Source organism: Colius striatus, chromosome 22 (genome assembly GCF_028858725.1).
Source record: "Colius striatus isolate bColStr4 chromosome 22, bColStr4.1.hap1, whole genome shotgun sequence".
NCBI classification, from domain to species: domain Eukaryota; kingdom Metazoa; phylum Chordata; class Aves; order Coliiformes; family Coliidae; genus Colius; species Colius striatus.
The window spans coordinates 7,036,995-7,049,152 of record NC_084780.1 but is presented as its reverse complement, the minus strand read 5'-3'; the positions used below and the strand labels follow the sequence as shown (position 1 = coordinate 7,049,152).

General features: G+C 67.5%; 2 protein-coding genes across 2 annotated transcripts; one reads left to right on the top strand and one right to left on the bottom strand.

The window, feature by feature from the left end:
* The first annotated feature begins 1,972 nt into the window (after positions 1-1,972).
* Positions 1,973-4,676, top strand: AMIGO1 (adhesion molecule with Ig like domain 1). The gene has a single exon (XM_062013578.1). The coding sequence runs from the start codon at positions 2,431-2,433 to the stop codon at positions 3,949-3,951; it is 1,521 nt and encodes a 506-aa protein (XP_061869562.1). The 5' UTR covers positions 1,973-2,430; the 3' UTR covers positions 3,952-4,676.
* A 559-nt stretch (positions 4,677-5,235) lies between these two features.
* Positions 5,236-11,469, bottom strand: ATXN7L2 (ataxin 7 like 2). The gene is made up of 11 exons (XM_062013622.1): positions 11,334-11,469; positions 10,058-10,132; positions 9,828-9,932; positions 9,467-9,647; positions 9,101-9,387; positions 8,424-8,506; positions 8,071-8,297; positions 7,786-7,969; positions 7,524-7,645; positions 6,154-7,036; positions 5,236-5,556 (listed from the first exon to the last, which is right to left on the bottom strand). The coding sequence occupies exons 1-11, from the start codon at positions 11,467-11,469 to the stop codon at positions 5,542-5,544; spliced, it is 2,298 nt and encodes a 765-aa protein (XP_061869606.1). The 3' UTR covers positions 5,236-5,541.
* Positions 11,470-12,158: the final 689 nt, after the last annotated feature.

The window sequence follows — 12,158 nt, the reverse complement described above, 5'->3', positions numbered from 1 at the left end:
TCATGTTGCCCTAGCACCCTGGTACCCTGGCACCCCAGCACCCCAATACCCCAGCATCTTGTCACCCCAGCACCGAAACACCATGCACCCCAGTCCTTCAGCAGCCTGGCACCCCACTGGCACCCCACTAACTCAGCATCATGGCACCTTATGACCTGGCACCCTACCATCCTGGCACTCTGGTACTGAGCACCCCAGCACACTGAGATACCTGTACCCCATCACCCTGGCACTCCAGCACCCTGGGATCTCTATACCCTGTGGCTGAGTGGCTCTTCCAGCCAGGGGCACGATGCCAGCTCCCCCTGGGCCATCTGCCCACCCCACCCCCATGTCCCTGCTGTGGTGGCACAAGGACAGGGACACCCAGAGCCCACGGATGGGCTGGGAGTGGGGGGGCTGGGCAGGGATTAGCAGCCAGATTAGAGCAGAGAAATTGAGGGCGAGCAAAGGACAAAATTCCCCATCAGTTTGGGGAGGGGACAGGAGGATGATGGCAGCACGGGGGGGAAACAGCAAGGGGGGGCACCCAACCAGGGGGAGCACGTGTTGGGGTGCAGGGAGTGGTTGGGGATGGGGGATGACCCTGGGGACACCCTGCTCCCTGTTGCAGGGGGTCCCCTTTAATTCCTGCCTTCCCCCTCTCCAAAAGAAAAGCTGCATCATCTCGGTGCAGTTTGTTCCAGCTCCTTTCCCTCTAATTTTGGACCCAAAAAAACAGAACAAATGTTTTTGCATCTAAAAATACACCCAGAGGCACAGAGATGCGGGGAGGGGGGGCACTGGCACCCCTGCCCGTCTGGGGCAGCAGCACCCAGGGGTCTCCTCCAGTGAGGACCCCAGGGCAGGATGTGTCCCCTCCATCCTAAGGCTGGTGGATGGCACTGGGAGGGTCAGTGCTGGGGGATTTGGGCTCCAAGAGAAGGGTCTGGGTCAGTGCTGTGGGCTGTGAGCCAGTGCCAGGGGATGTGGTCTAGTGCTGTGGCGTCTGGACTGCTGCTGTCAGTGGGTACCAGCCCAGCAGCGTGGGGCAGGTGCTGGGGAAGCACAGATGGATTTGGGATGGGATGGTGGAGGGATGGGAACGTGGATTTATTTAGATGAGGCTGGGGATGGCGATGGGATGGGATGGGATGGGATGGGATGAGATGCGATGGGATGGGATGGGATGGGATGGGATGGGATGGGATGAGATGCGATGGGATGGGATGGGATGGGAGGTACGGGGACAGACAGGGATGAGCATAGGGACGGGGACAGGGGTGAAGGACGGGACGGGGGTGACACGGGGCCCCTCCGGGGGGGCTCAGCCTGGGGCGACGCGCGGCCCACGAGGGGTTAAGCGGGCGCCGCCGCCATTGGCCGGTGGCGCTGCGGCGGCAGCCAATGGGAAGCGGCCGTGCGCGGGGTGCGCCGCGCCGGGGCCGCCCCCAGACCCTGTCCCGGGGCCGCGGGTGCGCGCTGCAGCCGGCGCGGGGCCCGGCGCGGCCCATCGGCTCCGCTCGGCTGCGCCCGGCATCACTCGGCCCGGTTCGGCACCGCTCGGCCTCATTCGGCTCTGCTCGGCGCCTCTCGGCTCGGTTCGGCTCCGCTCGGCCCGGTTCGGCGCCGCTCGGCTCGGTTCGGCGCCACTCGGCCTGGCTCGGCCCACTCGGCTCATCTCGGTTCGGCCCGGCCTGCCTCAAGCCGGCCCGCTCGGTTCCGTTCGGCCCCGCTCGGCTCCGCCTGCTTCGGTTCGGTACCGGTCTCCTCCTTCGGTTCGGCTCGGCCTCCCCAGCCCGCTCTCCTCCGCACCGGACCCGGTACCAGGCCCCGGTAACGCCCCGGGAAGCGGGCGGGGAGGGGGATGCTGCGTGTGTGTGGCAGCTGAGCATCCTCCCGCCGGCTCCGTCCGCGGCGGGGCCGGGACCCGCGGGGAACCGGGGCGGGGAAGGGGGGGGAGGCGGAGCCGCCTCTGCAGCGCGGGGGGAGCGGGGCTGCGGCGGGCGGGAGCCCCACGGGGAGCTGCTGCCCACGGGCACGCCGGGACACCGGGTGGCCAAAGCCACCCCACGCCAGGACACCAGCGGTGAGCCTCGAGCCCGGCACACGCTGTGACACAGGGTGACCAAAGCCACCCCACAGCACGTGCGGTGACACCGGCTGACAAAGCTGCCCTGTGCCGTGACACCGGGTGACAAGGCCACCCCATCGCAAGGGCTGTGGCACCAGGTAACGATGCCGCCCTGTGCCGTGACAGCAGGTGACAGTGCAGCCCTGCGACATGATATTGGGTGACAAAGCCACCCCTTAGCACGTGCCGTGACACCCGGTGACCAAAGCCACTGTGCTGTGACACGGGGCCAGCGACTAGCCCGGCACATGCCGTGAGACACCGGCTAACCGAAGCCAACCCCGTGTCCCCAGCCCGACGTGCCAGGGGCGCTGGACATGCCTCTGCCCCGTCCCCAGCTCGCACGTGACACCGTGGGGCAGAGCGTGGCCATGTGGGGCGTGGGGTGGCCCCTGCCGCCGCTGCTGCTGGCACTGGTGCTGCTGTCCCCGTGGGGGTGGGCTGACGGGAGCTGCCCCCCGCGCTGCATCTGCGCCTCCAACATCCTGAGCTGCTCGCAGGCGGTGCTGAGCTCGGTGCCCAGCCCCCTGCCCCGCTTCACCGCCGTCCTCGACCTCAGCCACAACAACGTCAGCCGCCTGCGCGCCGACTGGGCCCCGGGGCGCCTGGCCCACCTCCACGCCCTGCTGCTCAGCCACAACGGCCTCTCCTTCGTGTCCACCGAAGCCTTCGCCCACGTCCCCCACCTCCGTCACCTGGACCTGTCCTCGAACCGCCTGCGGGCGCTGGAGGAGAATCTCTTCAGCGACCTCACGGAGCTGGAGGTGCTTCTCCTGTACAACAACGAGATCTCTGTGGTGGATCGCACGGCTTTCGACAACCTCGGCCGCCTCCGCAAGCTCTACCTGGGCCAAAACCGCATCTCCCGCTTCCCTCTGGAGCTGCTGCGCGACGGCAGCCGCCTGCCCCAGCTCGCCCTCCTCGATCTGTCGGCCAACCGGCTGCGCAGCGTGCCCGTGGGCGAGCTGCAGGCGCTGCCCGCCTGGCTGCGCGACCGCCTCTACCTGCACGCCAACCCGCTGGCCTGCGACTGCCAGCTCTTCCAGCTGGTGGCCCGCGGCCGCCGCCGCCGCCTCAGCGCCGTGATGGATTTCCAAGAGGAGCTCCGGTGCTCGCTGCCTCCCGCCTCAACCCCCGTCGCCATCCTCGCCTTGGCCGGCCGGCAGCCGCTCAACTGCAGCGAGGCGAGGGAAGCGGTGCTGGAAGCTCACCTGGGCGACACCGTCACCCTCAGCTGCGACACGCGGCTGCGGGGGGTGCGGAGCCGGCACTGGGTGACGCCGGGAGGCGAGAGGGTGCTGGAGGAAACGGGCAACGGCAGCGCCGCTCTCCTGGCTAACGGGAGCCTGCAGCTCCGAGCCCTGCGGCCCGACGACGCCGGCACCTACGCCTGCTGGGTGGCGGGTCCCCTCCTCAACGAGACCCTTTACGTGGAGCTGCTCGTACACAACGTCACCCTGCACGGGCCCCACGACACCCTCAACACCGCCTACACCACGCTGGTGGGCTGTATCCTCAGCGTCGTGCTGGTCCTCATCTACCTGTACCTCACCCCGTGTCGCTGCTGCTGCTGCCGTGGCGCTGACAAAGCGCCGGCACCCCGAGACGACAGCATCAACTCCTCAGTGCTCAGCACCACCCCCAACCACGCCGCCACCGTGCCGGGGGAGCCATGTCGGTCCCGCTCGGCCTCCAGCTCCGGGCCTGGGCAGAACGGCAGGTTCAAGGTGGGGGGGACCCCCCAAGCGCCCCCCCGGCATGGCCCCAAGGCCCAGCGGAAGGTGTCAGATCCGGACTCGGTCAGTTCCGTCTTCTCCGACACCCCCATCGTGGTGTAGGGGACACACACGTTGTCCCCAGGGCCACCCTGTGTCCCTGATGCTGCTGAGACTTGTCCCCGATGGATGTGCTGCAGGAGGGACAGGTGGGACCCTCATTGCTGTGTCCTCAGCTTGAGGAAGGGGGGACGTGTCATTGCCACCCACCCTGACCAGAGCATCGCTGCTGCCCCCACACCGGCCTCTGCCAAGGTCACCGCAGGACCACGAGGGACAAAGGGGCTTCTGTGGGACCAACGTGGCTTCAGAACTGAGGGACACTGGCCCCATTGCCAGGACCATGGGTGACAATGCCAGGGCCAGCTCAGTGCCCCCTGCCAGGGATGGCAGCACTGGGGGGGTCCCTGCTTTGGCAGTGCAGCCACCCCCTCCCCATGGTGTCAGCTCCCCCCACCCCGGCATGTGTGTGGCACAGCATGAGTCCTGCCAGGGAGCATGTGCCACAGCATAGGGGGGACACTGGGGGCATCTCGCCCCCTCAGGACCCCCTCGTCACTCAACACCCTCCTGCTCCTCTCCAGCTGCAAGCAGAGCCCCCCACCCTGCAGGGAGCAGGACCCTGGGGGTCCCAGCTCCCCAAATGGGGGGTCCTCCCCCAGCCACTCCCCAGCCCTGTGCCCTCGTAGACCAGGCTGTGCCCCCTGTGTGTGTGTCCCCTGGGCTGTGTGTCCCCCCCACCCCCCCTGCTGATGCCTTGGCCAAAATAAACGTGTCTCCCCATCGTGCCTGTGCAGCACTCAGCCACTTCTGGGGGGCTCTAAGGGTCGTCTCCAAGTTTAGGGGGTGTTCCTGAGCCCAGGGGACAAGGACCTCCCCATGATGAGGGGTCAGGCTGAGCTGGGACCCCTCCTGCCGCCCCAGCCCCCATCTGAGGTGCAGGAGAGTGGGACAGATTTGAGGAGGGGGGCCCACCCCACCCCATCCCCATTGAGCTGTGCTGGGAGGGGGCTCCCATGCAGCCCCCCCACTCCAGCCCCTTGCTCACACTCCCCTCGGACCAACAATGACCCCCCCCTCCACCTTCCCTCACACATCCTTGGGTGAGGAAGGACCACCCCTGTCCCCCCCATCCTCCCTTTTGGAGACAACACCCCCTTCCCACCACATCCCCTGTGCCCCGGGGAGCCCCCAACCTCTGCTCTGCCCCCACCGAGCTCTCTGTCCCCAAACACCCCCAGGACCCTCCCCTCCATGGACCCCCCCCCCACAATACCTGATGGTTGGTTGGGTTTTTTTTCCTTTCCTTTTTTTTTTTGGAAAAACAAAGAAACAAAACCCAGCAAGAGTAAATTGTTATAAATATCCGCGGCCGGTGGTGGCCCAGTGGCATCCCAGTGGCCAGTCCGGTGCCAGCCCCCCCGGCTGTGGTTGCCTCCTCTCCTGGGGGCTCATTTAGCAGCAGAGAACGGAACTGAGAGTCTTGAGGTATTTCTTTTTTTTCTGGAGGTTTTTTTCCTTCTGGTTGTTTCCTCGGATGGGTTTTTTAAGGGGGGCTTTTGGGGGGGGTTCTTCTTTTTCCCCTTTCAGTATTATCCCAGCAGGGGCTTCCTGGTGCCTGTGGTTTGGGGGGTGGCCCCAGTGGTCCCTCCGTTAATGGGCTTTGGACTGTGGGAGAGGAGAGGTGCTGGGTCAGCTCTGGACTGGCAGAGACCCCCACCCCTGCCCACCCAGTGGCCACCAGCTTGGTTAGAGTGGCCCCAGCACGTCCCCACAGCACCCACTGCCCACAACCAGGATGTCCCAGGGCCTGAGGCCACCATGTGCCCTATTTAGAGCCAGGGGGTCCCCAGAAGGTCCCTAAAGTGTCCCCTACCCAAGATGTGGGTGTCCCAGAAGGTCTCTGTGGTGCCTCTCACCCCAGATCCGTGCAGTCCCCAGAGAGTCCCACTGCAGCCACCTCCAAAGACCCAAGACCAGCGAGTCCCCCACTGTCCCCTACCTGAGGCCAGGGGTACCCAGGGGGTCCCCACACTGTCCCCAACCCGGGGTCGCATTATCCCCACGGTCCCCCCTAACCCACACCACGTTGTCCCCATGGTATGTGTGTCCCCCCCCAGCACCAATGTCCCTCAGCCCATGGGTCCCACCTTGTCCCCTGTAGGTGCTGATGGCCCTGGGGGGGGATGTCACCCCCATTCTGCCGCTCTGCACCCCCAGGAGCCCCCCACAAACACCCCCTCCCACCCCCCAGCTCAGCCCTACCTTCAGCGTGCTCTGCTTCTCCTCAAAGCCCAGGGGGGTCCCCGGTTTCTTCCTGCGGACGGAGCCGCCCGAGTCGGGGGGGGCCGGGCCGGGGGGCGGCGGCGGCCCGGGCAGGGGGGGCCCCCCGGGTTTGGGTTTGACGGGCCGGCAGTAGGTGGCCGCGTTCTTGCGTTTCTTGACCTCGTCGTCGGAAATGCAGCGCGGGGGGGGCCCCCCCGGGCCGTGCAGCGCCGAGCCCCGGGGGTCGCCGGCGGGGGGGCCGCGGCAGGCCGGGGCCGGGCCCGGGGCGCGGGGCGGCCTCTTCAGCCGCGTCGCCCCGTTGAGGACGGTGGTGGCAGGAGCAGCGGCCGCCGGGCAGGCCGCGCTGGGGGTGCTCATTTTGGCGGCGGGGGGGTGGGCTGGGGGGGCTGTAACTTGCCCACCGGCATTTTTGCTTTTGACCCCGTCCCCTAAACAGGTCCGTTTATAGGGGGGGGCGGCGCCGAGGGGGGGTTTCCGTTTGCGGGGGTCCGGGTCCGTGCCGCCGGCCCCTTCCCGCGCTCGGGAGGCTTTGCCGCCCTTGGTGGAAGGCAACTTGCTGAAGGAGGGCGAGGGGGTGTTGGCGGGCAGGGGGGAGGTGATGGACTGGGTGCCCCCCCCGGCACACTCCGGTTGGCTGCAGGCGGCCGCGGCGTGGGGGGACCCCAGCGGGTAGCTGAGGCTGGAGGGGACCCGGCCCTCCCGGCTGCCGGGGGGCGGAACCGATGAGGATGATGATGAGGAGGAGGAGGAGGTCCGTGGGGGGGCTGTGGGGGTGGGGGCGGCGGGGCTGAAGTGAGAGGCGGTGGGGCTGGGGGGAGTTGGGGGGGGGTGCAGAGGAGGCTCAGCGGCTGGAGGGATCTTCCTGCGGGAAGGGAGGGGAAGGGTGAGATGGGACCACCCCCAAATCCCCACTCCCATTCCTGCAACCCCACTACATCCCCACCAGTTCAGGTGAGGGGAATCTGGGACACCCCCCAAATCCCTTCCTTAACCTGCCTCATCCTCCCGATTCGGGTGGGGAGGGGTAAGACAGGAATCCCCAAAATCTCTGTTCCCATCCCTGAGTCAGATAGGGAGGGGGTGAATCAGGACCCCCTCCCAAGTCCCTGCTCTCATCCCCGTGCAATCCCATGTCCACCCCTAATTCAGGTGGGGAGGGGCTGAATCAGACACCGCTCCTCCCAAATCCCCACTCCCATCCTTTCCCCCCCCCAAATTCAGACACCCCACTTCCATGCCACCCTGTGACTCCAGCGAGGGGAAAACCCCTCCTCACCCCCCTCCCCAACCTCACAGCTGGCTGCTTTTGCTCCCTAACCCCTCGCAGCCACCCCCCAGCACCCACCCACCTCCACATGTGGGAGCTGAGGTGCCGCTCCAGCATGGAGCCCAGGGCCGAGCAGAACCGGTCCAGCCGCCGGTTGAAAACGTAACAGCCGGGACTGACCAGGCGGCTGCCGAAGGTGCAGAACTGGGGACACACACACACAAAACCAGTGTGACCCCCCCAGCTGCCCCCCCAGAGCATCCCATCCCGCACACGGTTGGTAATGGGATGCTGAGGGGTTTGGGGAAGGGGTCCCCAACCCACCCCAGGGTCCCCGCACTCACTGCCTGGGGCCGTGGGAGGTGTGTGGGGGGCCGGGGGGGCTCCTCGCTCCCCTCCTCCTCGCTCTCCTCACTTGACACCCGGTTGCCCCCCTTGGGTAGGGGGAAGGGGAACACCCCTGTGACCCCCCCGTCGCTGGGAGCTGCTGGTGTGTCCTCGGGGTCACTGTCAGAGGAAAGCCGGGTCCTGCAGTGGGAAAAGGGGGAAGGTGTGAGAGACTCTGGGGGTGTCTGAGAGGGGGGTGACACGTCATGTCCCGTCCCCCACCCACACACCGGGATCCTCACCTGGGGAGGGGGCAGAGGGAGTGGGGAGGTTTGGCTCTGCAGGGAGAGGTGCTGGGGGGGCTGGTGAGGGGCTGTGGCAGCGAGGAGGGGTCCTGCTGTGGGGGGGGCAGCAGGTCCTTCCCGGGGGGGCTCCTTTCCTTGCGGGAGTTGGCCTTCAGCTCAGCCACCAACACGTCAAAGTCCTTGGCCCGACCCTGCACCTCGCGGCGCTGGTGAACCGAGTGGATCTGTGCAAGGAGACAGCGGGGTCAGGAAGAAAACAGCCCCCTGGGACCCCCCCCCCAAATGCAATCTCTCCCCTCTCCTTCCTAGGGCAGGGTGATGGGCTGTGAGGTGCCCTTCACTCCTGTTACCTTGCAGGTCAGCAGGCGGGTGCAGATCTTCTTGGTGTCGGGGTTGAGGACTCCGCACTGGCGGTTCAGGTCACACTCCTTCCCTGCGGGCACAGGACGCAGTGGGATGCTGGGGGGGGGCGAGCTCGGTGGTGGGGGTGACAGTGTGTGGGGGGAGCAAATGCTTTGGTTCCCCTCCCCCTCCATGTCCAACCCTGCCTGAGGTTCCTGTCAGTGTGGATGGCAGGATGAGAGAGGCAGCGGTGGAGAGGGTCAGGGGGGCTCTGTGGGGATCACCCCAACCTGTCCCAGCCAGGGCTGGAGACGGAGGAACCCCCCCCCCCCCGAGCATCCTCCCTCTGTGGGGGGACACAACAGCCCTGAAAGTCATCATCTGGGCTGGGGCAGGGGGGCTGCTGCTGCTGCATCAACCAGCACCACGGGCACTGGCCTTGAACCCTCCAGGTGAAGGGAGATGCCGTCAGGGCATGGGCTCCTTGGGGAGGGGCGCAAGAGGGTGTGTGTTGGAGGGGAGGGGGTTGCGATTCCCATCCCCCCTTCACTCCACGGTACCTGCCCCACTGCCAGACCCAGCCACCGACACACCGGGGCAGGGATTGCTGCGTGGGTCTGCGGCACCGCACGGCACCGACCTGCCGCCCCCCACCCCCAGCACCAACACAGAAACGGGCACTCACGTGGCAGCTTCTTGTGGGACCTGGGGGGCGGCTTGGAGGCGCCCACGTCCTTGTCCCCCGGGGCGGGCGCGCTCTCCGGCTGGCACCCGGGGCCATCGGCCGACATCGCCAGATCCCCCCCGACCGCGGCCGACGCCGGCGGCTCTTTGGGCACCGCGGCGCTGGCGGGTCGCCCCAAGGGTTCCTTGGAGTTGGTGGGTACGGCTTTGGGGGGCACCTTGATCCCGTGCCCGTCCGGTTTGGGGATGCTGGGAATCTTCTCCAGGTTGACCACGGGCACGAACAAGCTGAGGGGAGAACGTGGGGAGGGAGGTGAGAGCGGCCGCCGCGGGGGAAGGGGCGAAGCCGCCCGGCCCCGGCGCTCACCACAGGTTGTTGTCCTTGTCCGGCCGCTCGGGCAGGGGCTGCCCCCGCCCGCGGGCACCCGGCGGCTTCTCCCGCAGCGCTTTGGGGGTCCCGCTGGCCGCCGGCTGCCCATTGACGGCCACGTGGCACTTGGCGGCAGCGGCGCGGGCGTAGAGTTTGCTGAGGGGGCCGTGACGCCGTTCTGCAGGGACAAGGATGGGGGGAACCGACCTCAGCCCGCACCGCAGACTGAGTCCCCACACCCGTGAGACCCCCAAGCCCGGGCTGCGCCAGCCCCACCAAGCCTGGCTGCCTCCCCGCACCGGTGCTGGAGGGGATGCTTTGGCAATGGGGCAGCCGTGCCCGCAGCCCCCTGGCTCACCACAGTGCTTCTGGAAGGCCTGAGGCTTCACCACTTGGCTGCAGTGGTTGCAAACCACCAGGTAAAACTCATCGTGTGCCGGGCAGTGGCCGAAGATGTTCATGTCTGTGGGGTGAGAGGTGGGTGAGCAGCGTGGCACAGCCCTCGGTGCCTGCATGGCAGCCTGAGGGGCCAGGCTGGAGGGCAGCAGGGCCCCAAAACACTGTGTTTTCTTCCCAAAGGAAGCTTACCTTCCTTAATCAGGGTCATGGCATCCAGTTTCTTGCCACTGCTCTTCCCGCTCTCCTCCAGCTCCGACCCTGATCCTGAGGGACACAAACCCCCCATCAGCCGCAGCCCACACAGACAGTCCTGGGCCACATCCAGCACCGGTGCAGCTGCCAAGTCCTCGCTGCCCACAGCACCGACCCTCCCACAACCATTAAACCAGGTAAAACCAGAGCAGAAGGATGGATCCACCCCAGGCTCAGCCATGGCCTCCGAGGTCCTGGTGCTGCCACCCTGTGCTGGTTGCCCCTGGGAACAGCCCCATCCTGGTTGGGATGTCACCAGGGTCAGTCCCTGCTGCTGCCTGGGGACACTCCTGGGGACACTCCGATGCCCACGGCCTCGCTGGCTGTGCCAGGCTGGTGTCCCGGCCCCAAACAACTGCGAGGGGACCAGCAGCCACCAGACCAGCAGTGACGGTGTCCTGGCCAGATGTGCCAGACTGGGTGCCCAGTGCCACCCAGCAGTGCCACAGTGGGCACCCAGCCCATCCTCACTCCCACCAGTCCATGCCATACAGGGCACATAGGTCTGTCCAGTCATGCCACACTGGGTGCCCAGTCCCACAGTGGCCCAGCCACACCAGGAGTGCCCATGCCTTATCCAGCTGTGCCATGCCCACTGGCGGAGTGCCTGGTCCTGGTGCCCACTGGAGCAGTGCCCACTTCCCCAGCACAGGGTGACCCACTACCCAATGCCCAGTTCCCCGGCTTAGGGTACCCACCACCACCCATTCTGGGGCACCCAGTGCCCTCTGCCAGGTCCAGGGTAATGGCAGCAACCAGTTCCTAGTCTGGGCTACCCAGTGCCCACCACATCCAGGGATATCTGCCACCTGGTAAGCAGCTCCCAGTAATGGGTGCAGGGTTCCCAGTTCAGCATGTCCCATTCCCAGTACCAGCTGCCAGATGCCCTGTTCCTAGTGCCCTGTGCTGGATGCCCTGTTCCCCGTGCCCGCTGCGGGATGCCCCGTTCCTGGTGCCAGGTTCCCGGTGCGGGATGCCCCGTTCCCGGTGCCAGGTTCCCGGTGCGGGATGCCCCGTTGCCGGTGCCGAGTGCCCGGTGCGGGATGCCCCGTTCCCGGTGCCAGGTTCCCGGTGCGGGATGCCCCGCTGCCGCTGCCCGCTGCCGCGCGGCGGCGCTAGGACCGGGGAGGGGGCGGCGGGCGCGGCTCCGATCGCGGCAGCCCCACCCGCCCCCCTCCCCCCGGCTCCCGCCGCCGCCGCCGCCGCCCCTCACCCGCGTCTGCCGGCGGCCCGGCTCGTTCCACCCAGGCGCTCCAGCTCTGCCCCGCGAACTCATCCAGACTCGGCACCCGCCGCTCCGCCGCCGCCGCCGCCGCCGCCATTGCCGCCGCGCGCCCACGCGCCGCCATCGCCGCCGCCGCGGGAGCGCGCGCGCGCGCCAGCCCCCCCCCCCCCCCAAACACCGCCCCCCCCCACCCCAAACCCGCCCGACTCCGCGGCCGCCGCCGCCCCCGCCCCGCGCGCCCCCGCGCATGCGCCGCGCGCCCCCGCCCACCCCGCGGCACCACGGGCGGTGTAGTCCCGCGGCACCCCCCGGCGCGGGCGGGACCCCGCCGGCACGGACCCTCCCGGCCGGGGCTGCGGGCGCGGGGACAGCCCTGTGCAGGGGGAGCGTGCGGGGCTGGGGAATGATCCCGCGGGGTTATGTATGTCCCCTGACGGGGCTGGGGACCCGGGACGTCTCTGTACGGGGCTGGGGACACGGGGTTACGTATGTCCCCTACACGGGGCTGGGGGTGCGGGGTTACCCCGGTCCAGGGCTGGACAGCCAGGGGTGACATATGCTCCCTATATGGGATTGGGGAGCGGGGGGGGTGTATATCCACACCCCCTGTGCAGTACTGAGGACCTGGGGTTAGAGATGCCCCCGCTATAGTGCTGGTGACCTGAGGGTTATCCCTATATGGGGCTGGACAGCCAGAGGTTATATATAACTTCTACATAGGGCTGTGGACCAGAAGGTTACCCCTATATAGCACTGGACTCCCAGGGCTTACATATTCCCCCTGTATGGAGCAGAAAACACAGGGGCTGCATA

What these genes read in the sequence shown, in the direction of transcription:
- ATXN7L2 (XM_062013622.1), bottom strand. Translation starts at nt 11,469, where the DNA reads ATGGCGGCGCGTGGGCGCGCGGCGGCAATGGCGGCGGCGGCGGCGGCG. An exon ending in CGGGCCGCCGGCAGACGCGG is followed by an intron (nt 10,133 to 11,333) that starts GTGAGGGGCGGC and finishes TGTGTCCCTCAG; the next exon opens with GATCAGGGTCGGAGCTGGAG. An exon ending in TCCCTCTGCCCCCTCCCCAG is followed by an intron (nt 7,970 to 8,070) that starts GTGAGGATCCCG and finishes TTCCCACTGCAG; the next exon opens with GACCCGGCTTTCCTCTGACA.
- AMIGO1 (XM_062013578.1), top strand. Translation starts at nt 2,431, where the DNA reads ATGCCTCTGCCCCGTCCCCAGCTCGCACGTGACACCGTGGGGCAGAGC.